Genomic DNA, 27,018 nt, shown 5'->3' on the forward strand with positions numbered 1-27,018 from the left:
TTAAATAGTTGCTCTCAGACTGCTTCTTTTGAAGGAACTTTCTGGTGTCTGCTGCAGGAAGTTATGCCTGAGTAGGTCTTCATCCTCCATAGGGAAGCCCTCCTCTTACATGGTTAAAACATACGGTTGCAATTCTAATAAGTACTGTGCTGTAAAAAAAAAAAAAAAATTGTTCTGTGAAGGATTGTTTCCTTCAATAATGAGGTCTATAGCAAACTGAGATTAAGACTTTTATATATTCGTTGCTCTTATTTTGTCCCTAGTGTTAACATTAAATGTAATCTATTCTTGTCCTTTGCATGGTTAATGAATCATCCTACCATTCTATTGAAAGTTAATACACTCATGCTTTGTAGAAAGTCTGCATAAAATTCTAGTATTTACAGAGGTTTGGCAGAATGTAGTTGCTAAATCTGCTGCCTATTATCCACACAAGCTGTTTAGGTGTGCCCTTGGTTTCTCTTATGAATGTTACCTGTGCTTGCTACCACGATAAAACCAAATTTCAGCCATATAAACAATACCAGTGTTCATTATTGCGTTCTCTGTAACTTAGCTTTTCCTGTTTACACAGGTCTCACAGGGTAATTCAGGCTATTTTCCTTCCGAACATTTTTAGTTTCTTGCATCTAAGATCTATTCTCTATGTTTAACATTTCAGATGAAGGGGAAACTCATGACATCATCTGAAGATAGGCTGCTGGCAACCACAAACTGGGGGTCGCATACCACCCCCAAAGTAGTTCTAGTGGTCATCTGATATTTTATTTGTACATTTTAAAAAGAGAGAAACTAATTACGCTTTTAACATTTGATTAAAATAGTTTGCTGTAGTGCTTGTGATCTGTGTAGCATGATTTGCTTGCCTTTTCCCCACCTGACCAATCGCCTTTGTTTATTAGTGAGATAGATGTGCACAGAATAAAAATCCCAAGGGCTGGAGTTTGGAAGAAAGAAGTTATTTCCAGGCTTCTTAAGGATAAGAAATTTGGAATTTAAGGCCCTTTTAAAATCCCTGTTGAAACTGCCATATCCGCTGAACAATGAAAGCATCAGGTTTTTATATGTGGTACATCTGCATGCAATGTTACATCCCACTGTTGTTTTGAATAATGTGAAAAATAGTTCTTAGATTTGTATGTGTGTGCGTGCATCTTGTTCAGGATAGGGAGGTGCTGTACTGGGGAATCATTGACTAGAAAAACCTAAAAATACCTGCTTGCCACTGTGGTTCTTGTTCTACCCTTCTGCAGTCACCTCTATTCTCAAATGTTTATTCTATTTCTTTATTTGATAATAATATTCTAAAGAAAATCATATGCAAAAGTAAGACCATTCCCCAGAGTGGCCTTTTGTTCCACTCAGACATAGAATCACTTATTTTCCCACTTTCAGGGTTAACATTCTGGGAGGCTAAAAAGGACACCTAAGCCCATGAAAACTGATACAAAGGTCAATTTATCCCTTTCCTCCCCACCGAGTCCTTTGTGTAATTAAATGTGCAGTACTTGAAGCTTACCCTACTTGCTACTCTTTCTTTGTTGTCTTGATTAAACATGACAACAGATCAATGGGAGAGTAAAAACAGGCCATTAAAAATAGATACAGGATTAAGCCAAGTGTTCGGTTTCACTATGGAATAATAAAGCAAACCAAAGTGTTCAGAATTTTGCTGAAAAGATAGTTAAACTAGCTGTTAGTGTACTATCCTTCCTGACAATTTACCTGGGAATGTTTGATTGAGAATAGTTTTAATTGGACAATCTGGATGTGAAGTATGTAGGATATGGGATGGGGTGGTTTGGTTGGGTGGCATTTTCTTTTATCTTATTTTTTATTTTAAAGCTGGGGACCTTAGAACAACCAAAGAGGGAGTGAAATTCTCTATTGTTAGCCAGAATATCCCAAGTTGTTGTCCACTGATGCAAACAAATTATGGAGGGAATAGAAACTATCAGTTCTCCTGCAGTTAACTACAGAGAAGAAAATAGGGTTAAGGCCTTTGTGAGGGAGTGATTATGCACCTGTATGTCTGTGACTTCTTGCACTGTCATCTCCAGCCATGCAGCACTGCAGGTGGGCCATTAGCTTGATCTTGCAAAATAATCCTTATGTTACCAAGCATTGTACATTTGGCCATTAATTTGCCTGTTTTAATGTAAGAGGTGTTTGGAGTCTACACCTTTGCAGGTGATGCAGGAAAGTGAAAAATTTCAGAGATTTTGATCAGAAAATTGTACTTTTTTCTGTTTGTTTTTTTTTTTTTTTTTTTTCCTCAACAACTCTGTCACTAAGAGAGAATATTATGATTTCTTCATTTCTTAATTTAGTGATCAGCTCTTTTTACCTGTGTGTTCAAGTCACGCAAGGAAATGGCTTAAGGTGATCATAACCAATAATGCCCGATACCTTCTGACCATTCACATTACCATTCCCAGAATGATGGAATAGAGATACTATCTCTCTGTTTCAAGAAGCATGGCTTTTGGGGTGAGAAAGATATTCTAATTCTCCTAGCCCCCCATTTTGCCATGCAGAAAAGGGGAAACCTGAAAAATCTGGATGAAGAGAGAAAGGGAGAGATGAAAAAAATTTCTTCAGATTAACCCTCAAAACTGAGGTGACTCTCAAAATTGAGGTGACTCTCATGCGGTCTTGTACAAGAGCTCTACAAACAGGCCCTAGAGACACCTGTGGTATTAGTCTCTGCTCTGAACTCTACTGATGCTGCTGTGCGGTCTGATATTTCTAAAGATTACATAAGGTGTTTTCTGATTAACACGTTCTATGTGTTCTGCCCCCTTCATGTAAAGTTTTGTGTGAAATGACAGCTTGGAAGTCAGTATTTTTCATCACTGAGTTTTCCCATCCTTCTTTTGTATTTACTTTGTTCTTCTCATGCTGCTTTCTTGATGCTGTATTGAAATATTAGTAATACCACTTTCAGAACTTGATTCTCGGTGAAATGCTAGTCCTAGAAATACTTGTTATTAAGAAACCTGTTCAAATCAATGAATTTACTGATGGTTGCAAACCTATTGCCTCCTAAGGTCATGATGCTGGACAAAATGGATTCCTATTTTAATTAGCCTTTGGTCATAAAATAAAAGCATTTACAAATATACAGGAAGTTTAAAAGCAGATAGAATTTTTCCTTCATTCTTCTACTCTGTCATGATTTGCTGCTTATCAGGTCTCTGTGAGCAAAGCATTCTTATTTTTTCCTTCATCTGCCTGCCCTTTAGCTCTTTAATCAGGGTTTGTGTATTACTCTGTCACATCTGCTTGTGGCTACCCATATATATTAGGTGTGGATTTATTTGCGTGAAGGGATAGCAGACTCCCATTGTAGCTTTCCAGTCTTAACCTTGTTATTTAGAGATACAACAAGTTTAAAAGGATAAATATTAGAATCTTTGCCATAACATGGCCTCCTCACATCTCATGTCCATTACCACTGCAGTTGGCTTGGATACTGTGTTTGTACCAGACTGACCTGCTGAAGATACAAGTGGAGGCTGATGTCTTGTTAACCAGTTGGGACAAATATATGGTTAAAAAAAAAAGAAAAAGGTAATATATTAGGCACTTTAATTCCTGTTCATATTCCTGTTACAGCACAAAATGTCATTAAATTGTGATAGTGATTACACATAATGACTACTTGATACTTTGATTTTGCTCAAAAGATCTCTTTTATCTCATCATTATTTACACTTTAAACTCTGCTTCAGAATCTACATTGCTGTCAATTTATATGATGCAGATACTTAATTAGCACTGATTAGGAGCCGGAGTGCATGTGGGAAAAGCTATTTTGCCACATACAGTCATTTTATTAAGCCTTAAATATTATGATTTAATGTGAGTGATGAATGAAAAGGTGTATTTGGAGCTCATTAGGGTTAGCTTGGTTTCACTGAATGCTGCCCATGAAACTGATGGGTGAAGGATACATGCTGTGGTTGGAAGCTTCCAGGGAAGGTGTTTCCTCATCACTTGTGCCCTGGTCTGGCAGAGAATGTAGGAGCTGCAGCTGTAACATTATAAGAAATACCAGCAACATATGAAACAATAGGGAAAGGCTTGCTGTAAGTAGACTTTTAATAAAAAGCTGAACAGTAGGACCTCTATACCTAACATTTTCTTGCAGGCTCTTTTATCATCTGCCCAACCTCAATAACTGAACTGCAAAAAAAAATGGTGTCTAAAGGAAGGAGCAGGATTTGTGGGAGGAAAGGGGAATCTCTAAAGGTAAGTTAGGGCATGATACAAACCAAAACAGGACAAAGGAAACGGATGATTTGAAACTTAAAGATACAGGGAGTTGACAAGTGTGGAAGAACTCATGATTTGTGTGAATTGTCTTCCAGGGCTGAAGTCTTGAAGAACATCCATGTTCAACCCTTCATTTTTAGACAAATAGTGATAAAATCAAGGTGAAAAATAGTGAACCTAAAAAATTCTGAAATAACTCAGTATTTGAAAATGGGCATCTGGGACAAAGCAACCCAATACCTAGAGATGCTAGAAAATTAATTTAAAATAATTTTTAAACTTCTAAAAGGGCTAGACATTTGGTGTATTCTTTCCTGTACACCCCACCTAATAACACAGAGTTATTAGAAGCATCCTTCTCAATGTGCATTGTGTCCCAACATGCCAGAAAAAAAGTTATTAAACCGTACCAAGCGAAATGTCTGTTCACAGTGAAGGAGATCAAAACAGATCCTGAGACATAGCTCACCTTATGCATAAAAGATTAGGTGAACCTGATAAAGGAACAAAGGAAGTATTCAGTGACGTAAAGCTGTTGCAGAAAAGCCATATGAATTGTCTGCAGTGACCTTCTCTTTGATGCTCAGTTATAATACTCCCACCAGCAGAGACATTTTAAGGTTGGGGTTGTCAGTCTCTGATTGCTCTGTGGTTCCAGATACAGCGTACAGATGATCCCAAACTAGACACGTTAGACCTACTGCACATGAGTTGAATAATTTGTCTGCACCAGCAGTTCTCAAGACCTAAACTGCCTGCAAATGGGTAGGTTTCACAGGAACAGTTTTTCAGTGCATTGATGGGATAAGTGTGGTAAATTTTGCTGCACAGCTTAGCTAGGAGACCAAATCAGTCTGTGCACCTTGTGCCTCAAGGGTCATTGCAAGTGGAAGAAATTCTAGAAGGAACTCATCTGTTGAATGCCAATGAATTACCAGTCATGGATGGGATTCCTTGAAGAATTATAAATAAAAATATATGTATAATTACTTCAATAAATGGTGACCGCTGTAACCTTTTACTTATATTGACAGAATTGCTATTTTTCTTTGAGTACTTAAAAGGACTAAGGTAAAGAACTATAAGCTAACATGTCTTAAGAACAAATTTTTTAGAACACACGGGTAAATGTAGTGTACTGGAGAAGTCTGACACAGCCTTAGCAAAGGAAAGCCATACCTTGCAAATCATTACAGTTTTTCTGAGGGAATCAAAGAGCTGGATAAGGAGAATGTAGTCAGTATAACATAAGTAGATATTTAGAAAGAATTAATCAAAATGTCGTATCAAATATTTTGAAAAGAAGATACCATGGGGTAAGAGGGGTCCTCATGTAGATTAATGATAGGCTAGAAAAGAAGTAGGAAACAAATAACTGATTTTCATGCTGGAGAGAAAATGCTGTTTTATAGGTTGTTCAACATATGCATAAATGAATTGAATAAGCTTATAAATGTTAAAGTCTTCTGATGGAACAGCATTCAAGATAGCCCAGCCTGTAGAGCTGGAAAGTTAAAAGGATCATGCAATAATGGGGAATAAAACGGCATGTGGGGGAAGAAAATGAGTGCAGAACACTGCAAACAGAAAAGGTAATTCTAGTTAGTTGTGTAGTGTTGAACTTTAAATTAGCTGTCACTGCTAGGAAAGGATTGTGACAGGCTCTTCCCTAAACATTCTTTATCAGGCACTGTTGGAGCACAGATGATAGGTATACGGACATTTAATATAACATCCTTTTCTACTGTTATGCAAAAAATGGTATTGGTTTTTTTGTTTTGTTTAAAGAAACTCAAGACTTAAGAATCCTTTTTCCTTTCACTAAGATTTATGTAGAACATTGTCATCCTACTGCCAGAAGTGATAACAAAATAAATGAGTCCATGCAGTTATTTTTAAGACATAGTCTTTGTAAAGTATTCTGCTGGGGAAGCTGGAAGAGAACAGATTTGTTTAGACTGAACTCACAACAATGTAGTGAGAGATACATATTGCTGTTACTTTTGTAGTGTAAGTTTTAAACAATATTTCAGTTGGGTCAGTCCCTCAACTGTAGATCGCTGATACTACTCACTATACCTTTGGATACATTTATTAAAAAGCTTCTGTAGACCAGCTGTTTTATTGTACATAACTGAAGAAGATAAATACTTAGGAAAGCTGAGTCCACAATATAAAGACATTAAAATCACATAGTGGACTGGTAGGTGTTTGTAAGTTCAGCTGTGGTGCACATTACTTTATCTAATGATGTTTTATAAAACCTAGGTGATCTGCTGCAAAGAAGGCGCAAGGGGTTTTTTTCGCATCACACTTGAGAGAGGAAGTGATATGTTATTATTTATATTTTAAATCCCTGGAAAGCACAGGAAAGGACCAAGCACAAATTGTTACTGGTATTTCAGTGTTCAGATTTCACTGAAGTTTCAAAGAAAACTGGGCTTTGAGGCTTGTGATTGCCTTGATGTGATACAGGAAGCCTGATGAGGGACTAAAACAGGACCCAGGAATTTGCAAGTCACAGCTCAGCATTTCATGTGTTTATTTTTCAGGTAAACAAAGAGGCCTTCAAGGCAACCTAGTCTTGTATTTTATCAAGAGTACCTAAAATGTAAATGTGTACTATATGCTCATTCTGTAGCCATCTTCATTATATTTTCATAGGTATTTCTATTCCCCAACTGATTACCATGCTAAACTTGCCATTTCCAAACTCTGAGTGTTATCTTGGGATCATTCAGCATGTTAACATACTCTTTTTTTTTTTTTTTTTATGTTGGTAGGATCTCTTCCCCATTTTCAATGTTATACAAAAATTGAGAGATGTTATTTAAATGTATTTTAGATGTGTTTAACTTCTTCTTAAAACCTTTCTTCCTCCCGTAAAACCTAACTTTCTGAGATTTTACCTCTTATTGAGTAAAAGAAATGTAATGGATTGTGTGTATTCTGAAACACTAATATTTTCTGTGCATGCTATACTGGATGAATTGTATAGTAAACCCATGATAGAGTACTAGACTGCAGTTGTTCAAATACTGAGCATTCCATAAATTATAATTTGATTTTTGTTAAGAAACAAAATTAAATCCTAAAAATTTATTTCAGATCTGCTTTTTTTCTTGCTTCTTTTTTTTTTTCCTCCCTTTCCTACTTTCCAAGTGATAGGTAAAATGAAAATCTAGTTTTGGTTTTGGTGGTTTTGTTAAGGTTGCAGTAATTTGTCATAGCTCTCATTTTCTATAGCTGTAGAGATGAATGCCAGTGTGTTTTGTTTTCATTTCATGTGAGATCTAAACAAAAGTTAGTACATCATGGTGATCATCGAAGGAGTTTAAGAAAAAATGCAAGCAATAACCAAGTACTACCAATGCTTTTCTTCATTATGCTTTGTTGTGTTGTAGTGTTTGAGCTACTTAGTGCCTACATAAGTACTGGTTTTATTCTGATGCTTACTAGGGCCAAATCACTTCAGGAACCTTTCAGCCATTTCATTATTAAAATAGTCAGTGTTATGTACAACTTCTATTTGCTTTGTGGAAATGAGACTATCTGCATAGATCTATTGGTATTGACTGTTTGTGCTGACCAAAAGTAATTGTTACGTGTTTTCTTGTGTTGTTCCCTGCTGCCCCTCCTTTCCTCCCCTTTTTTTGAACACTGCATTACTTGAGAACCATCCCTTGAGCAAGACAGACATCTGTGCCCTCTCGACTCCCTGATCCTCTGCTGGTGCTGTGTGTGGCACACGGGAAGGGCTGCTCTTGTTCTGCAGTTGGGCTGTTGCTGTGACTCAGCCCAAGCCAGCATTATCTAATATGACAGGCAGACTGTCAGAAAGAATACAGTCACATTGAGAACTTGTCCCTGTGGGTGGAAAAATCTAGCACAGTTGTGAAGTAGCGTTAGTGTGGCAAAATGTTTAAGATGTGCTGCATGTTCACAGTGGTTTGAAAATGTACAGCAGACCAGGAAATCCAAATATCAAGTGGCCGTGCTCTTGAAGGGGTTTCTAATACAGGCAAGGGTTTGCTCCACCGAGCCCAGAGGTTTATTTCCTTCAGAGTCATTTGCAAGGGTATGTACTGTCTTGCCTGTGACTCAGGATTTTTTTTTTTCTTCCTATTTCTGCATTTTCAGTTGTCTTGACTTGTTCTGCTTCTGCAGACTTGTGGAATGTAGACTCTTTCTTGGTTAAATCACTTGCAGTTAAGCTTGAGATGAAAGGGAAAGAACCATGGAGGGGAGGTGGGGGACAGTAAATATATGCTTTCTGAATGGAAATGCTTTTATACCACAATATTGTATGATGTGTGATGCAAATGATGCACCACACTAACATTACATTTTGTCCTTGACGTGCTAGTGGGGATGGTGGTGACTTGGGACAGTTAAGACTACAGGTTTTGTTCATCATTTTCTAATTAGGAAATACAGTACAGTTCAGTACTACTAGTCTCTTTAGTAGTGTCTGGAATAACTTTGTTTTTCAGACAGTGTTGCAGAGGTAGCTTTGCTTATCCTCATGCTCTGCTTATCTTCATGGCCCTGGTGAGCAGGTTTTGTATTTTCCTTTAGCAGGGACTAACAGGTAAGCAAAATGGTGTCTGTGTTGGAAACAGTGTACCACCAAAGCGTTGACCTAATTCTTTCTGCATTTTCTTTTAATGCCAAGGTATTTAGCAATGTTTCATTATGACTTCTTACAGTAAACTCTTGTGCTTCATATGCAGATGTCTGTCAGCATGTGTTTCAGATTCTTGTACTTCCTGGATGAGCTTACTGATGGTGTCTGGGTAGAGAAGCTCTGTAGGCTCAGCCAAACCCCAGACCTCCATTCTTATCTTTCTTTCAGGGCAATATGGTTTCTCCCAATGGTGAGTCCATCCAAGGAGAACATAATTTTCCCCCCAAGTGGGTGAGCACAGAGGCGGAGTGGGATACAGCTGGGCGTCATCCAGATCTTTCCCTCTGTTTTCTTCCTTCTTTCCCTCCTCTCATATTTTTTGGGATAGAGCTTTCTGTGGTATTTGTTCAACCCTGCTTTGGTTTTACAGAAACTTGTAACAGAGACAACTTTCAGCAGTGATAACAAAGATTGCTTCCATGTTGTAGATGCAAGAGCTTGCTGAACTTGTAATCATTACAATTGAGAGCTCCTTAAGGCTTCTTGAGGGCATGAGAGGAATTAGCTGACTTAGCTTTTGTGGGCCACTTTTGAGGATACTCAGTAATAACTGTGATGTGGAATAACAGAACTGAGAGGTTGGGGTTTACAAATCTCTTGCTATTTTGGCTTTTTTTTCTTCTCTAGTTTCCTATAGTTTGGTGGTTGGAAGGCTTACTTGGTCTGGTGGGAGGCTAACTCTGGCAGTAGGGCTCACTTACAGCAAGTGGAGGTCACTCATGTGAAAAATCAGAGACTAAGAATCCATCCCAGAAGGGTGTCCTGGCTGGTTTCTGCATCCAGATGAGAGATCTTGCAGGTTCTGGCTTGCATGAGTATTAGAGCATTCATCTGGGATGTGGAAGGATAACAGAAATGACCAGACTGTGGGACTCATCTGTAGCTGTCTGCTTTGGTGTAAATATACCCTGATAAAATTTTGTGAAGCATCTTGCCACTTACTACTTTCACTGAAAATATTGACCTGTTCTACTTTCATCTTTGTGTGGAAGATTTATTTTTTTTTTTTTTTAATTTTGACTCTTTTCTGATGCTAGCCTTTGCTGTTTAGTTTTAAAACTCCATTGTCCTTATAGGACATGATGTGGGTGGCCAGCAGGACACTTGAAGGAAGTATTAGGTGAGCTGCAGCATTTGCAGACAAGCCTCAGCCTGAAAGCTATTAGATCTCAGCCAGTGAATCCTTGTGAATAATAACTCTGTTTATGGAAAAAGTGATAATTTTGTAAATCAGTCGGAAGAAAAGCTATACAAATATTGATTAATTCAGTTTTTCACAACTCTGTGACACAGCTAGTTACCTTTATTTCTGTTGCTCATAAAATATTTTTGTGATTCAAAACAAATCCAAATCTCTTATTTTGTTCTGGTTGGTTTTGGTTTTCTCACGATCTGTTCTTTAGAATAGGAATGAGTGGAGTTGAGGTTATGCATTGGCTCTTGCTTCAAGAAGTAAAATGCACATTTTCTTTATTTGCTTAAATAAGAGTGAAGAATTTTACTTACACATCTTACTCTGGTAGCTGGCAGCCCAAACTGGGATGCCTATCCCACATGAATATCTACCCTCTCATTCAATCTGTTATTGAACACACAATTAAAAGTAAGGACAAACGGATTACTCCATTATTCCTTTTTAGCTGATTAAAGGCTTCTGTCACTTGCACCTATTGCATTTGCCACTCAGCATTTGTCTGTGCATTCAGGTCTCTACAGTGCACTCCACCAAACCCCACACTTCTCCCCCTTCCAGAGATGCAACTTGTTTGTGAGTTCTGCTTCTTTTTATGGTTTGACCTAGGGACCTTTTCTTTTAATTGTGGCAGCCTGCTTTGGTTTAATGGAAGTTTCTGTCCTGTGAGAATGATAATAAAACACTTTGTGATTTTTTTTTTTCTGTAGTGATCATTTTTGTAAGCAAAAACAATTGTATATTTAATTATCCTCATTAGCAGTTCTGATTTTGAAACCAATTCAAATGAATACCCCTTTGGAATAAAAGGTTGAGTGCTGGCACATTGAATCAGAGTAGCAATCTGAAAAAGCATAATTTATTTTTTTGTTCCTTTTGGTGGACATGCTATAATTTTATGCTGTTTGGCCCTAAAATACTTGGCTACCATTATACAACACACTACATGGAAGCAGTTCTGCATTGGGAGATTATATACTGCGGAAAGAATTTTGGCTTTCTGAATGATACCAATTACTCAATCATATACATTAAAACCGCAAAAACTAACCAGCTCATCCATCCTTGTTGTAGACTATGTTATTTTGATTTTTTTTTTTCCTCATGGCTTTGTACTTCAGTAGCAATCATAACAATTTACATGAGGACAATTTTGGAATGTTACATTTTGCAAATTAACACTCTCCTGATTCCCTGAGAGCCTTTCTTTGTATGAGGAAGACATAAATAACTGATAACGGGCCTGTTCCAGGCTTCCTCCAGGCTGTCCATTCCAGCTGTATTGTCAACCGTTTCTTGTTCCCTTACACTCTCCCTTCAGTAGGTGGGAGGAGGAGGAGGTCCAGGTGTGGAGGGAAGGCCTCTGCCTGCAGTGGCCCCTCATCTCCTTATTTCCAGACACTGTCTTCCCTGTTGCCTCTCTCCTGAGGCACCCTCTGCCACTATGCCTGGATGCCAGACAGGGAGGAATGCCTGGCAGGGAGCGGTCAAGTTTCACTTTGTCATCTGGTTTCTTCAGGGGCTCTGGTAGTCACCACAAAGAGAAAATATGGAGTGTTTTGGTCAAATTCAGAGACCCTGGGTTTCAGAGTGCTGCTCTGAGGTACACTGGGTCTCAAGCCTAGCAGGTCAGCCTGTCAACATTGACTGACAGCTCACCCATGCAAAGCTCACGTTTGGACAAGGTAGCATTTTCTAATTGAAAAATTGCTGAAAAAGATTCTTCAAACTTCTGCTTGTTCAGTGTTTAGGAGGCCCCTGTAAAGAAGAATCAGAAAATTTTGTGTTGTCAGAGCAATGGATGCTTTAGCACTTGCTACTGGAAGATATATTCTTCTGGGGGAAACAAAAAAAGGTTTTTCTCTCCATAGTTCTCATGAACACCTGTGGCCCAACCAGTGCAGTTACCTTTCTTTTTGCAGGAGATGACAACAGTAGACAAAAAATTGTGGTTGTTTTTTTTTGTTTTGTTTTGTTTTTTTTGTTTGTTTTTTTTCTGCTTTTCTAGACAATTTACAGGAAATTAATATTGATCAAGGAGATCAAACTGGTTGATAGCAAGCAAAAGTTTTTCCCTTGACACCTTTGTTGACTTGACTTAAAACTGTCGTGGTGGTGGTTCATTGGTGCTTTTGTATTCATTTTTACTAGTGTAGTAATTTAATATGCTAATTTCTTTGTTAATTGTATTTATAATGTCAAATCAGTTTGTGAAATTGATTTCGTTTTCCATCTTAAAGCTATTTTGTGTTGATTTTAGCATTCTCTCAACATTTTTCTTTAGTGTTGTTTGCTCTTTTCTTTGTTCTTTTTGTTCCTTTTAGTAAGATTTACTTTGGAGTCTGATCAGAGCATCTTTATCCAGTGCTGTATTCCTGTTCCCTGTTCTTGAAGATGTCTGTCTTGCCTCCAACTGAGACTTACTCCTTGTGTGAATTTTTACCCTCCCTCCCCTCAAATAGTGAGGAATATTCAATCTTTATTGATTTAAAGGTGCATATGAAATTCTTGTCTGGAGTCAGAATCAAAGCCAAAATTGTAAAAGGGCATTTGGTTTACCCTTACTCTAATAAAACGTATAATATTTATCAACATTATATGTTAGTCATTAAGTAAAACCCCTAGAGGGAGACATGATCACAGATGGATTATTGTAATGCCTCATCACTCTGATCTTCTCACAATAGCTGAAGTTATATCTCTAGGTCACTTTGCATAGCCTGTTACTTAATTGTGTGGCAATAACAGTTATTGTTTGTAGGTGTCGACTCAGTTTTTTCTTCTTTTACAATAAGAGGTTTTTTGTTTTGTTTTGGTTTTTTTTTTACTTTGGAGAGGGAAGATGTATTAGAGGAAAGGAGAAAAGGCCTATCTAGACTTTTTTTTTTGTTTGTTTGTTTTTTTGTTTTTGGTGTTGTTGTTTTGTTTTTATTTTTTTTAAATCTCAGTCATGGTGATACATTATGAAATCTTAGGGGGGAAGAATCATGCTGAATAGTGACATAGCTCACTAGCGTTGCACCCTACCACCCACCCAGACTGTCTTTCTCTGACAGCGTTCTGCATCAACTAATCTGCATCTTTGTGATTGCATTTGTAATACTTCTTCTACTGGTTTGAAAATCAGTTCTCTGTGTGTATTTATGCAAAAAAGATTATCCTAGCACACTATACTGTTTGGATGTCAACAGGGTAATTGACCTGTAGTATGATCCTGTTAATTCAGTTTGCTTAAACATGATATACTGATTAGATGTCTTCAGCCAGTTTCTCAGTTTCTTACAAATATTTTGGGTGGGTGTTTTTATTTCTTTTTACATTCATGCCATTAAATTGTCTTACAAAATATTTGTCTTTTACAGTGAATAATTATTATTTTATTTTCCTCTGGTTATGAGGATCTCAATATTTTTCACTGACCACATGGAAAATGGGGCCTATAATCTGTTCTTTAAATTTCTCAATTATCTTGTTATATTTATGTCCCAAAACTTCACAGAGAAGTTCAACCTCTGAAAAGCAAATGCATACTTTAGCAATGCCAAGTGGAATAGTCTTCTGTAGATGTTCATACTGTTTTCTTGGCTTTAAATAAAAAAGATGCAGAGGCATTCAAAGGAAGGATAAACTCTACCTAATAGCTGTATTTTTTTAAGGGTTACGATCAAGATTATGTCTTCTTGCCTGCTTCCTACTCTGATTTCAGGCCAGTGAAAAAGGAGCTGCCTCGCTGATACCAGATATCTCATGAGATATGGGATCCTGAGGAGATCCTTTAAAAATCTTTCCTTGGGTGTTAGCATCCTTCTGACTTCCACTAGTCCTGTTAGCTGCTTCTTCCTTTTCCTTCCATTTTGGCAGATAATCTCTCTTTCCTGCCTCTCCACCCACCCTTTTGGGAGTGAAGGGGAACATCTTCATCTTTTTTGCTGTAATTCTACTATTGCTTTTTATGTGCCACCTCCCTCAGCAAAACAAAAGCAAAACCACAAAAAAAAGACCTTGTTTTTAAATTTTCTGAAACCTGGAGATGTATTGTGAAATTGCTGGTGTGAGGTCTGGCAAAAGGTGTGATGCTTTTAGGCTAGTGCGTGTGCCAGACAGACTGGACTCACAGTAGAAGGACCCGTAAATGCACACACAAACATCCACCTAGAAGCTAAAAATCCTGGGGCAGTTGTGCTAGCCTTCTCCAGTTAACTGAGGTCTTGAAGAAGGATGAAAAGTTGTCCTCGCCTCTCTCTAACTGGTGGAGATGAAGGACCAAGTGAGTGATTTGCCCCACCAAAGTGGAGTATAAACTGCCTTTATACTGGGTTTGTCATCCTACATTAGCTGTGCAGAAGGTTCAGAGAAACAGCTCTTCTAATCTAGGCAGAATACCTGCAGTGTCTTAGGAAAAGGCATCTTCCAGAAGGTACACAGACTGTTGACATTTTCTCGGTTTTCTTAAACTTTGATTGGAGCTTGATGCGTTGATGAGACTACCTGTGTTCCTAGTCATTTAACTGCTCAAGGGACTGTGTCTCATCCTGCTTTGCACCTGCTTTATGTGTCTGAGAAGACTCCTGCAGTAAATTTTCCCAACTGTCAGCTTTTGCTGGAGTGTTATTCCATCCTGTTACAAAGGGGTCTCAGGCGTCTACCATTCCAAGAGCAGACTGCAAGAATCAGCACCAGGAAGAAGCTTCCTGAAAAAAGGGTATTTGCAAGTCACTGATTTCCAACAGAGACAAAGTTTAGACTTTATTCTATGCTGTCCTTTTTTATTTTTATTTTTTATATTTTTATTATACTCCTTGAGTTTGCCTGTAGGTTCCTTGTGTTTACATTGTGGTATTTAACAGTGAGAAATTCTCAAACTTTAAGGTGTGATCTATTAAATCTAAAGAAAATACTTGATTGTTGCCCAGTTCATCAATCATAACATCACTGAACAGAAAAGGAGAGAAAAAATTAATGTCCAGTGCTGTGGCAAACATGACGTTCCACTGTAAGACAGTTAAGTCTGTTGCTATAAACCTGCTGTAGTGCAGGAGAGCAGTCAACCACTTAATTACATAATTTATCTTTTCTACTTTGATTTTTATTTTTTAAAAAAAAATAATTTCAGTGATCTCTTTGCTCCAGACTTTTGTTTTGATTCATATCTTTTATCTATATAAATATGTCATGCTGTATTTGATTAATCAAAGGAATGAGAAATAATTTTTCTTTTGTTTTGGAATTGTTATTCATTTAGGACCAAACTTTCCCCTTGCATAAGCATTACAGGAATAGTATTTAGCCTTTGAAAAGGACAGGGAAGGTAATTTCAATATAAGTATCAATTAATTGTTCAGAGACATTTTATTAATATTTTTGAACATGTTGAGTTGTCTGTTGCCCAAAGGCATTTCAGTTCTTTCAAGAACTGAAGAGAAAACTGTGGCTTTAAGTGGTCAATTGCACAGTATGGAAAGAGGGTTTTGGAAAATGTGAAGCACAAAAAGCTAGCTTCAAAAATCACAGATGTGTTAATTTATTGAACTATGAAAGAGAACATGATGAAAAGGAAATGCACAACACCAAGCCTCTGCTTTGCATTCTAGCACAGAGTTGAACAGTTGAAATTTTTCTTATGTTACACATAAACTCCATGGAAGTTTTCACTTTTGGCATCATTATGGTAAAAGTTCTTAAAGGTGAACCAGTCTGAAGGGGGACATAGAGAATGGTGGAGGAAGGGAAGAGGATGATCTCCCTTGGACAGATAGCTTCAGGGTTTCCTTTTTCATGTCTTCGTTCACCTGTTTGTTGCAGCTGATGCTGATCCCTCCAGGACGAGATCATACACAGAGAGAACCCAAGCCTGATCCAGTATGGGAGTTTAAATGTAGCATCTTTCTTATGTCTTAGTGACGCCTCTTTCTACCCGTTAAAAAGGAGGATTGCAAAGCATCAGTTTCAGCCTGTCTTGTCTTGTGTAAAATACAATGAAGACTTGACAAATGATACCCTTATAGGCAGTAATAGCAGAAGTATTGTTTTCTAGGCCCTTATAGAAGACCTTCAAGTGCACAGCATGTATGTATGTAGGAGCTGCAGCACCCTGGAGACCTGGAGGAAGGAGTGACATGCCATAGAGTGTAAAGGTCACCTCTATACAAACTAAAAAGTGGTTAGTCTTATCTATGCCAATAGGTACAGGTATAGAAAATGCAAAGCACCACCTAGATCTTTATACCTATCTCTGTCCAGTCTGGTTACATCTACCCAGACTGGCTATACAGTACTTAGTCTCACTTTCTGTTTCCGAGTATGACCGATTTGCAGCCCAGCTGACCAGCTTGTCATGAGATAAGCCAGTTTGCTTGAAAGGAGATTTCTCAACTGCTAAAAGAAATTTTGTATTTGGCTGACATATTCAGCACTTTGCTAGGAATGACATGGCAGTGCTGTCTCCCCTGAAAAGCAGGAGAAATTTCCTTGGCTTTGTCAGTTCACCTTATCGCTTCAAATAGTTGAGTCTAAGGAATTTCGACTAAAGTTACAAAAAATGCATCCATCTATCCTTTCCCATGCTGATTGTATGATTAAGATAATGGTATCTGTTTAACCTGAGACTCAAGAAGTGTCTCTTGTCCTGTGTCTGTTCAGCTGATAAGCAGTTTATGTGCTCCTTCAACCACACAGTTAAGGGCATAGGTCTTTGCCTCCTTGCCCTGAAGTGCTTGAAGGTGCATACTGTTTGTCACCTTGTCATTTCAGTTGCAGCGTCCACTGAGCACTGCTGAGGTTCAGCCTCCCTCCCATTTCCCTCAAGTATTATTGGTTTTGGTAATAAATAAACCTTACTGAGGAGGAATCTTTGACTTTCCTTCCCTTGGACTGCTAACTGATGTCACCTCTTTGAAAATGCTGATGTTATCTCTGTCCAGGCCAAGTGTAGTTGGACTCAATGGCAAGCCATTTCAGTTCTGGCTTAGAGGCCTTGTAGAGGTTCATTCCTGCAGAGCAGGTGGTGGGGGCAGGCCTGAACCTGTTTGCTTGGGCCCTTGCAATTGTAGCCATTGTTCTGGAGACAAAATACTTCAAAAACCTTGTTTTCAGAATAGCGTTTAGGCAGTTTGTAGAATCCCGCTGATCCCCCCTCTTGTATTCTTACTTCCCCCCCCCCAGGTATTTCTCTTTACTGTTTTATATCTGTAACTTTCATCAACTTTCCCTACTGCCCCCCTTGCAATTTTTAGTCTGAGCTTACTTACGCTCACTGTAAAATACGGTGTTTAGTTGGATAGCATTTTACCATTAAGTAACATATAATTACATATCATCTTTGACTTGTCTCAGTTTCGGTTAGGTTTGATATATCACTTGTTCTGTTATTCAGCTAATTCCTTTCTTCCTATGGAACTTTGCAGAGAAATCTCATTTTTGTTGTTGAATGTAACCAAGTAGCTTACACATTGTTTTCCACCGCAAAACACATCTGGATTGTCAGCGTTGTGTATATGCGTGCGTATTGTAGCACTGCAATTATTTTCCAGGGATCTTGGTGTATTTGTGTCTGCCATTAAGATGAATGTGTACCAGATGCTGTTTCAAAATGAAGCACTATTGTATAGGCTGATGGATGGAAAGTTTGTCAAAAGTAGTGAAAGCTTCTACAGGGGATACAAAGCAGCTGGAAAAATTCATTGTTATGTGCTGCTAGTATGAGTCTCTAGTTCAGCTGTGCTGCATTTTGATTAGAAAGTTAGATTCTATGGAAGTGTCAAACATAGTTCTTGATATTCTGTATTTTTTGTGGCATTTGCAATTTTGTATTCACCTCTTTATTCTCAGCCAGCAAATCTACCGTTTTTACATGAATGTCTGTTAAGAAGCTTTATAGCATAATAAAAGTTGTCAAATGTGAACTGTATTTATTACTTCTATGTGAAAATCTTGGTGGCCAATAGAAATTAAAATGCCCTGTTGATTGTTTTGCTTGTATTTGTAGAGAATAGCTTGTACAGCAGATGAACAATGCCAAATATTTTTTCTTTTAGTTCTCTATTATGTTATCGTATGACTATAACTAGAAATGTGATTACGTAGAAGGGACACTATCTTACTCAGCCCTGCTTCTTGCTGTGCTTAGTCCTGTTATGCCTATTTTTGCTTTCCAGATACTCAAGTTTCTCCTAGGGCTGCACCAACTAGGAAGAATTTGTTTCTTCCAAGGGACTTTATTCTGTACTAGTACCTGTATCATCTATATGCAGGGATTTGTCAGCTCCAGTGCTTGAAATTTTTTGTTTCTGAATGTTCAAGTGCCTTTCATCCTGCTCTGTGATGCCCATTTATCTGGCTGCCTCCTGGATGCCAGATGCCTTTCCCTATTGCTTTAAGAGCGTGTCTCTTAATTTTTTCTTTATAGGGATTCCCAGAGCTAATCCTGCTCTCTTTTGAGGTGGTCTCTCCTGATGGTCAATACCAGAAATGATATTTGGAAGACAATATCTTCCCACTTTGTATCTCTCAAGGTGTTAAAAGAGAGAAGGAAAAAATAGTCCAGTTTGTGCTTCATGTTACCATAAGGCTACGTGGCAGAGGTAGACACAGCATTTGATGACTTTGCATTGGGATTGCAAGTTACTTCTGCAGGACAACAGCAGCCATCTAGTGCAAATGAAGGCTAACCCTGAAATCTGTCTCATCAGTGCTCACTTGGGCCTCATGCACTATGGTGTCCTTTTCAGAAATTTACTCCTCACCAGACTTGCTTTAGAAAATCATGTCAGAATCTACTGCATTCAGGATATAGTGAAATATGCAAGTTCCTGTGTTCATGTCAAGCAAAATTGGCAATTTTTTACAAGCGAGCAGTGTATGCAAATGTACAGCAGAGTGATGGTATTGGTTTCCCTTTACTGGAAAGGAAAAATTATGCCTTATGCTGATATGCTCTCAGACAGAGTGGGTTAAGAAGGTATTTTTGATGAAATGTTGGGAAACCTTCAAGCCACCTGGAGCCTTCAGGCCCTCTGGGTAACAGCTGAATAGCCCATGGCAGAAACGTTCAGAAGAATGAGGGCTAATCTTGTGCTCTGACGAATACTGACTTTTTTCAGTGTCATAGAATCTGTGGTTTAATGTTGGGAGGGGGACTACAGTCACATGGATGGCAGAACCAAGTTTACCATGAGAGTGCTTCGTACCTAGGTTTATAGGTCTTTGTTAGAAAAACCTGATCAAATTATATAATGTGTTTAGTAAGTTATATCTGTATTAAGCATAGGTATGTATTATTACTATGGAATTATGGGGATTTTTTCCATTGTTTACTCAGTTTTTTTTATTACTTTATAAATCATTTTGCCATGGAAAAATGGTAAAAATAACTATATAGTGCTAACAGAAACTGCCTGTGTTCCAGGCAGAAATCTAGTTGCTAGAAATTTCATGGAAGTAGATTACTGCTGCATTTTTGCTGTCTTTACAAAGAACATGGCATCAGCAAATGCAAAAGTGCTCAGATCTCTTTCAATTTACACTACTAAGAAAGGGATTTTGCGTTTTACTTTTGGATGTAAACCACTTAGCGTGTTAATCTGGTTACATTTTCTTCTGAAATGAGAAACATTTTATTAGAACTTTCATTAGATCCAGATGTTTTGATTACTTTCCCTAGGCATGGTGTTTGATTTTGTGGCATGTAAGTCAAATTGGTTTGTGTGTAGCTGAAATTTCTTGGATTTTCAAGGTCTGTTCTTTTTCTTTTTTGTCTTGCAGTTTTCAGTGAAGATCTACACGCCAGTCTATATTTTGTCAATGCATCTCTGCAAGAGGTAGTGTTTGCTAGCACCACAGGGACACTGGTACCCTGTCCAGCAGCAGGGATCCCCCCTGTGACGCTCAGATGGTACCTAGCAACGGGCGAGGAGATCTACGATGTCCCAGGGATCCGCCACGTCCACCCCAATGGCACTCTCCAAATTTTCCCCTTCCCTCCTTCAAGCTTTAATAACTTAATCCATGATAACACTTACTATTGCACAGCTGAAAATCCTTCAGGGAAAATCAGAAGTCAGGATGTTCACATTAAGGCTGGTAAGTACTGCCTTTTACTGGGTTCACATGGGCTTGAGGATGGAGGAAACTATGAGGGTGTTTCAGACAAAGAGTAGCAGCAGCTGGGAATCAAAGGAGGTTGGCCAGAAGTGTAACCTCTGAACTCTTCACAATATTAACTAAAATAGGAGATTCTTCCCTCTGTTCCTGATTTGATCTATTTTGTTGGTGAAAAGTTAGTTTTCCAAAGATCATAATCAGTTGAGTTTCTGTACAAGTATAAGTAAAAATTAACTGATAATGACATAATTAATCATTCCATGCTTACTCATTAAAGAACTGTGAGAGAAAGAGATGTAGTCTTTGGATTTTGTATAGGGACTGGAAGAAAAGAGGAATGTTTGCCTAATCACATCCCTTCTCGTTTGCTTGTATTCAGTTGTGCTTTGATTTGAGAGAGAAACTTGTGTCCTGTGTAACAGGTCAGCAACTGATGTTGGTCTGTAGGCAGTGCTTTCTCTTTAAGCTAAAAGATTCAAATGAGCATAATGATTTTGTGTCTGGTTTCTATACTGACTGTGTGCAGACTTGGGAGAATTAGAGTGGGATCAAAATCAGGCCTTTTGTTACAGCATATAAACATATGATTGCATAGTTTTTGAAGGTTTTGTCTATCCACTTCAGTTAATGAAAATATTCAAACAAAAAAACAAAAGCTAGTCTGGGAGCTGACCCTTGGCTAATGCAAATCCGTGTAACATCTTTGTTGGTGTTGGAGCTATGCTAGTCTTTTCTCAGAAGAGAAGTTGCTTTCCTTTGGAGATACGCCTTCACAGAAGTTATATGGGGAAAACTGTGAATAGTTAGTGGATTTGTCTGTGACTCTCTTTTAACATAAGAAAATGTATTCTCTTAACAATAAATTCTCATTCAGAGATTTGTTGTTTGTAGACAATTAGAAGGCAAGAATAAAAAACATGTTTCCATGATATTCATGTGTCTTATTAAAATTTGTCTAGAAAAGTGGGTTTTCTTGCTTAAGAAGTGACCTAGTATTGGGCAAGTTCACATGTTATGTATGTGTGGAGTTTGCATGGTCTGTATTTCTTCTGGAAAATGTTTACCTGTCCACAGATCAAAAATATTTGAGAACAAAAGATTCATAAGAATATATAGTAATCAACTTTGTTTGAAACTCAGTTTTTTGTGCCTTTGGTTTTACTTTAATGGATTTGTGGACAAGTTGTCTGGCAGATTTATATTTAGAAAGAACAGAGTAGTATTTTTGTCCTTTGTGGATTTGTTAATGTGTCTCAATTTTGAGCACCTTTTGGGCAGTGTTTTTTCCAGTATTATCTTCCAGTTTTTCTGTTTCTTAGTTAAACTAATGCAGTGATGCAGAGGAGGCTCAAACTTGCAACGCTGCTAGCTAAGACTCTGAAATGATGCTCATTTAGTTGTAAAAGCATACAATATGGATGACAGGATGCAGCTATATGCGTTGCTCAGCATTAACCGATTTATCTGTGGAGCCCCAATAAGGAAACTTTTTAAACAAGAAAATGAACAAATCTCTTTCCAGCTTTTGTGCCCTACATATATTTTCTGTGTTTGCTTTTACTGAAATGATCAACTGGGCAGATCTTCAAAATGGCCAACTGTCCTGAAAAAATACAAATATCTTTAGCAGTGTGTTAGGATACTGCTGCTAAACAAGCCTTTTCTGTAAATGATGGTTGGAACACAAGCATTAGACAAAAGTCAGCCTCATTAAAATGATATATGTGCCATTCCCTCCAGTGTAGAAGATGATTAGGGGGTTGCTTCATCACAGGGCAGCCAATATTGTAAAGTCACTACATTAAAGGTGCTTATAATATCAGTTCAGCACTTAGAGAAGTGCTGAAGAAACTTAACCTTTGATTAAAAATAAATTATTGACTTTTTAAAAAACTGTGTTGTCTATCTTATCATAGATGGATTTGTTTTGATTTTTAAAAAAATATTTAACTTATAATTAAATTTACTTTTGGTTAGAGTTCTTAACTGTCATATTGCTATAGTCTGGACCTGAAAAATTCATGATGTTTGCATTTGTGAAAATTACATTTCAGTACTCTGCCTTTTTTTCTTGAAATGTATTGTAAGTGGGCTGACTTTTAGAAATTCCTGTGCTCATGGTGTATAGAAACACACTTGTAAACTCTGCAAAGGATTTACTGACTCTTCAGTCTAGAATCAATGTATTTAAATGTAATTGGTAGAGCTTGGTATATGTTTGTGGGCAGGATGTGTAGGCAAGAAATGTCACTGTAATGTGGCAGTTCAGCATTGCTGACTTGGTTACACTGCTGCACTGGGGTTGTTCTTCCCAATAGCTTTTACCCTCAGGCATATACATGCCTCAGACACACACATCATTTTCCAATACATTCAACCCTATTTTCATTGAAAGTGTTTGTCACTTCAAGATATATAACTTTGTTCACTATCTCAAGATATGTAACTCTGTTGGCTGTGGTGATTTCTTTTTTGCATTTTGACCTTATGTTCCTGTGGAGAGTGTACATTGCTGCTTGTCCTTCCTGTCTTGCCCATTTACTTCTTGTAGCAGACAACATTTTTTCTTCTCTGCTCTACCACGTTCTCCATTAACTGTTGCTCATGGGATTTTTCACCCCTCATTCTTCATTGAATTGTTTCAGTGCCAGGATTTTCCTTCTTTTTGTTCTCCTTAACCAATGCAACTTCATCTCATTCCATCAGTATTTGTTTGGTGTGAAGGATTTCTCCAATTGTTCTTTTTAATCTTTGTCCATTAAATTAATTCTACCAGATGGTAAACAAATCATATCTAAGTGTCCCCATGCTGCTTTTTAACACAACTCTGAATCATAGTTTATGTTTTCTTGCCATTAACCTATTTCTTTCAGTGCTGGTCAATTGACTGTAGCTCTTACCTACTATCATTCCTGTGTTTCTGAGACACCCTGCTTTTTCTCTGGCTGTCATCTTCATCGATTTTCTCCTTCAGTTCTCACTTCTTCAAAATCCTAAATGACGCTGACCTTCTCTTCTACCCTCTGGATGTCTAATTCACACACAGTGCTTGTAGGTACTTTGTACTCTTTGATAGAAAGCAGAAAACAATTTGTGATGGGAAATGTGGCATGAGAAACTAGACGAGTAACACAAGACATAACACCGTTTACCCACATAAATATGCATTTCTTACAAAAGTCTTTCTCCTTGCCCTCAGAATTAGGTGGAGGAAGAACACAGAAATATGGTGAAATTGCAGATTTTGAGGAAACAAAAAGATCTGAGAATGCTTTCATATTAATTTGCAGTCAACCTTGCAAAACTGTATCATTTACTGAGACAAAAAAATTCACAACCTCAGTAACCTTCTTGGGGGAACTTTGCAAGGCTAACTGAAGAAATGGATGGGATGTGTGATTACGACCTGTTTAACAAAACCTTTTCTTCTATCTTCAGTTTTACGGGAACCCTATACAGTCCGTGTGGAGGACCAGAAAGCCATGAGAGGCAATGTAGCAGTGTTCAAGTGCATTATCCCCTCCTCTGTGGAGGCATACATCACTGTTGTCTCATGGGAGAAAGACACAGTCTCGCTTGTCTCAGGTAGGTTGTTATGGCTTTCTTTTCCAATTGGCAATGGCAGCTATGGTTCCTATTTTTTTTCTCCCCAAATGCCTGATGTCAATTATAGCTGAATGGTATGTCATCCTTCCAGTAACATATTTCACATTAGCATTGCCGCATCCCTATGACTGTGTGTGACATGAAGGTTTTAGACAGCCCTGCTTTTTCTAGCATGCTTGAGGGGAAAATAACATGTTTTTTGTTTTATACCAGACACAAAAACAGCTTCCTGGTGCTGTGGCAGCGGGTTCGTGTTTTAACTTTGATAAGGAACTCCTATGTGCCAAAGAAATTTGAGTGTCATAAAGGATGTGTTGGGTAGTAATTGTTTTTCACTAGTAATGTTACTTATGGATTAGAAGAATTCCCATCTAAATTTGTTTGATTATCTTTAAATGAGGTATGTAATCAATATTTATACTGTCATGGTTTAACCCCAGCTGGCAGCTAAGTACCAGACAGCCGCTCATTCATTCCTCCCTGCTTCCAGCAGGGTGGGGAAAAGAATCAGAAAAAAGGTAAAACTCATGGGTTGAGATAAAAACAGTTCAATAATTGAAATAAAATATAATAATAACAATAATAGTTATGAAAAGGAAGATAATAAGAGGAGAGAAATAAAACCCAAGGACGTAAAATGCAATTGTTCACCACCTGCTGACTGATGCCCAGCCAGTCCCTGAGCAGTGATTGGCCCTTCCCCAGCCACCCCCCTGCCCAGTTTATATACTGAGCATGATGTTCTATAGTATGGAATATCCCATTGGCTAGTTCGGGTCACCTCTCCTGGCCATGCTCCCTCCCATCTTCTTGTGCACCTCCTCACTGGCAGAGCAGGGAAGCCTGAAAAGTCCTTGACTTAGGATAAGCACTACTTAGCAACAACTAAACCCATCAGTGTGTTATCAACATTATTCTTATACTAAATCCAAAATACAGCACCACACCACCTATTACGAAGAAAATAACTCTACCTGAGTCAAAACCAGGACAATACTCTCATAACATTTCGGTCTCAAATATTTTCATAGATAACACTGGTAAACTGTGGGTGTAAGCTGAACAGGTTGAAGTGAAACAATTTATTCTAAAGCAGTTATATGCATTAATCTATGTACTGACAAAGTGAGGAAATGTGGGGCATTGTTCAGGAAGTACAGGGAATTCAGGCAATGTTTTAAAGCATAAACTTTGTAAGAATTTAATGGGAGAAAGTATATGTAGGAAAAATATTTTCAGTATATTACATATCTAAATTATATATTACAGTGCAGCTGTTGTTACATGTACAAATGATTTATGTGTGTAGAAATTTGAAATATATTGTTTCAGGGTAATGTAGAATGGAAAAAAATAGTTTGAGCTGAATTGCTGCAGAGTATATTTAAGAATGTTGTTCTGTTTACAGTTGTACAAAGTGTGAAAATGTTTTTGTACTTCTCAGTATATTAATAATCTTTCTGACAAACATGGTATTGATGAAAATATCTGTTTCTGTAGGACTTGTAGATTTTATTTTTCTGTGTTCTATTGATTACTTACATAAGCGTGTTCTATTTTTTTTTAAAAATATATTTCAAATATCTTTTTAAGGATTTGGTAGATATTTAAGGACCATATATTGGTGATCAGTTGTCCTATACTATTGGTGCACAGTTTAAGCTTGTCAAATCCACTTCCTAGTTATCCTCTTGATTTTGATATGGCATATATTTTTGTCACTGAGAAACTGAAATTTGAGTGTGTGAAGTGCTAAGGCTTGGACAACAGGCCCAAGCCAGAGTTGACCTATAGATGAATCCTGTATATTTTATAACTGAAAACCATTGTGCTAGTAGGTGTTGCACTAAGTTATTACAACGCACTTGCACTGATGTAAAAAGTGCTAAAGCATTGAAGTACTGAAGCCTGAACAAAAGGCCCCAAGCCAAAGCTGCTAACAGTGTGTAATCATTAACAAAGCATGTAAACTCGCTAGTGAAAGATGCAGCTTAGACAAAATACAATCAGGAGTGAGGAGAGAATGTCTCCAACTTCCCTTGTTTAGCCTTGTTCAAGGCTGAGAACCCACGTATCTGGCCTTGTTAGAAACTCCCTTGGTTTCTCCCCCTGAGCCTTGGCCAGGCTTTGGGTGGAATCCAACAGGAGGATGAAACCAGAAATTTTCTGCTCAAAACAAAGATGCCAGCTATTCTGGCTTGTTGATCTCTAGTATATAAGGCTGGACCCGCTCACAGCGACTTTGGAAGCACCGTGTAGGATTTCTCCCTTGCCGAGACAGGTTCTCCAAACCCTCACTGTAACCGGGGCTCCCCAGCTCTGCGGATCGGGATGATGGATGCAAGTGGTGATGTATTTTTTCTTAATCTCCGTTCTCTCTCTTGTGTAGTAATGATTTAATGCATTACTCTGTTGTTTTTTTTTTTTTTGAGTGCTGCTTTAAGTGCACTATTCTGCTTTCTCTTACTGCATGTTTTCTGTATTACACTGTTACGCTGGTTATCACTAGTAAAATACGCCTACTCTTTTCACTCTGGTGTCGGAGTTTAATTGGTATCCTTAATCAGCAGAACAGTGTGTTTCCATGCAGAGGTCTGTAATACCCGAATTGTAGGACTTAGCAACACTTCAGCCAATATAGCCAGGTAGGAGTTGTATTTAAATCTGCAAATAAGATTTCCATTATTACAGAACTATGCTTAAGATGATCTAAACTATAATTAAGATTATTTAATGCAACAGTGGATGGATGTGTTTACTTTGCTTCATCTTAAAATAGGCTACTAACGTGATGCACGTCCATTTGTATGTGTGAATATTGCCTGGAGGAAAAAGATGTGTATACTTTCATGGTTAACTATTTTAATATTTCTTCGGAGTTTATTCCTTCTGTATTGTAAGAAAGCATGCATATTTTCTTTGTCAGCATAGATTGTGTCCTCTCAATCTGATTTTTTTTTTTTTTTTTTTTTTTGACTTGAGCATTAGTACCTTGTACCTATGTGATATCTTTGAATGGCTCGATCATGCCCTTCACCCTGGAATCAAGAGGGGGGCACACAGGTCTCTGTAACCCCTTCTTTAGAAAAGAAAGTGTGGCATTTCTGCAGACAGTCATGGCTGCTATTTTAAGATAATTTTGTTCTGGTTAGTCTGT

General features: G+C 37.9%; 1 protein-coding gene across 1 annotated transcript in view; it reads left to right on the top strand.

Annotated features, from left to right (window-relative positions):
- The window catches only part of DSCAM (DS cell adhesion molecule), a 480,683-nt gene that overhangs the window by 63,092 nt on the left and 390,573 nt on the right, over positions 1 to 27,018 (top strand). The window contains exons 2-3 of the mRNA XM_026868377.1: positions 19,917 to 20,234; positions 23,694 to 23,840. Of these exons, the coding sequence (XP_026724178.1) occupies positions 19,917 to 20,234; positions 23,694 to 23,840 (465 nt within the window). The remainder of the gene's footprint in view (positions 1 to 19,916; positions 20,235 to 23,693; positions 23,841 to 27,018) is intronic.

The sequence above is a fragment of the Athene cunicularia genome, assembly GCF_003259725.1.
Source record: "Athene cunicularia isolate RWA chromosome 1 unlocalized genomic scaffold, athCun1 chr1_part1, whole genome shotgun sequence".
Lineage (NCBI taxonomy): Eukaryota > Metazoa > Chordata > Aves > Strigiformes > Strigidae > Athene > Athene cunicularia.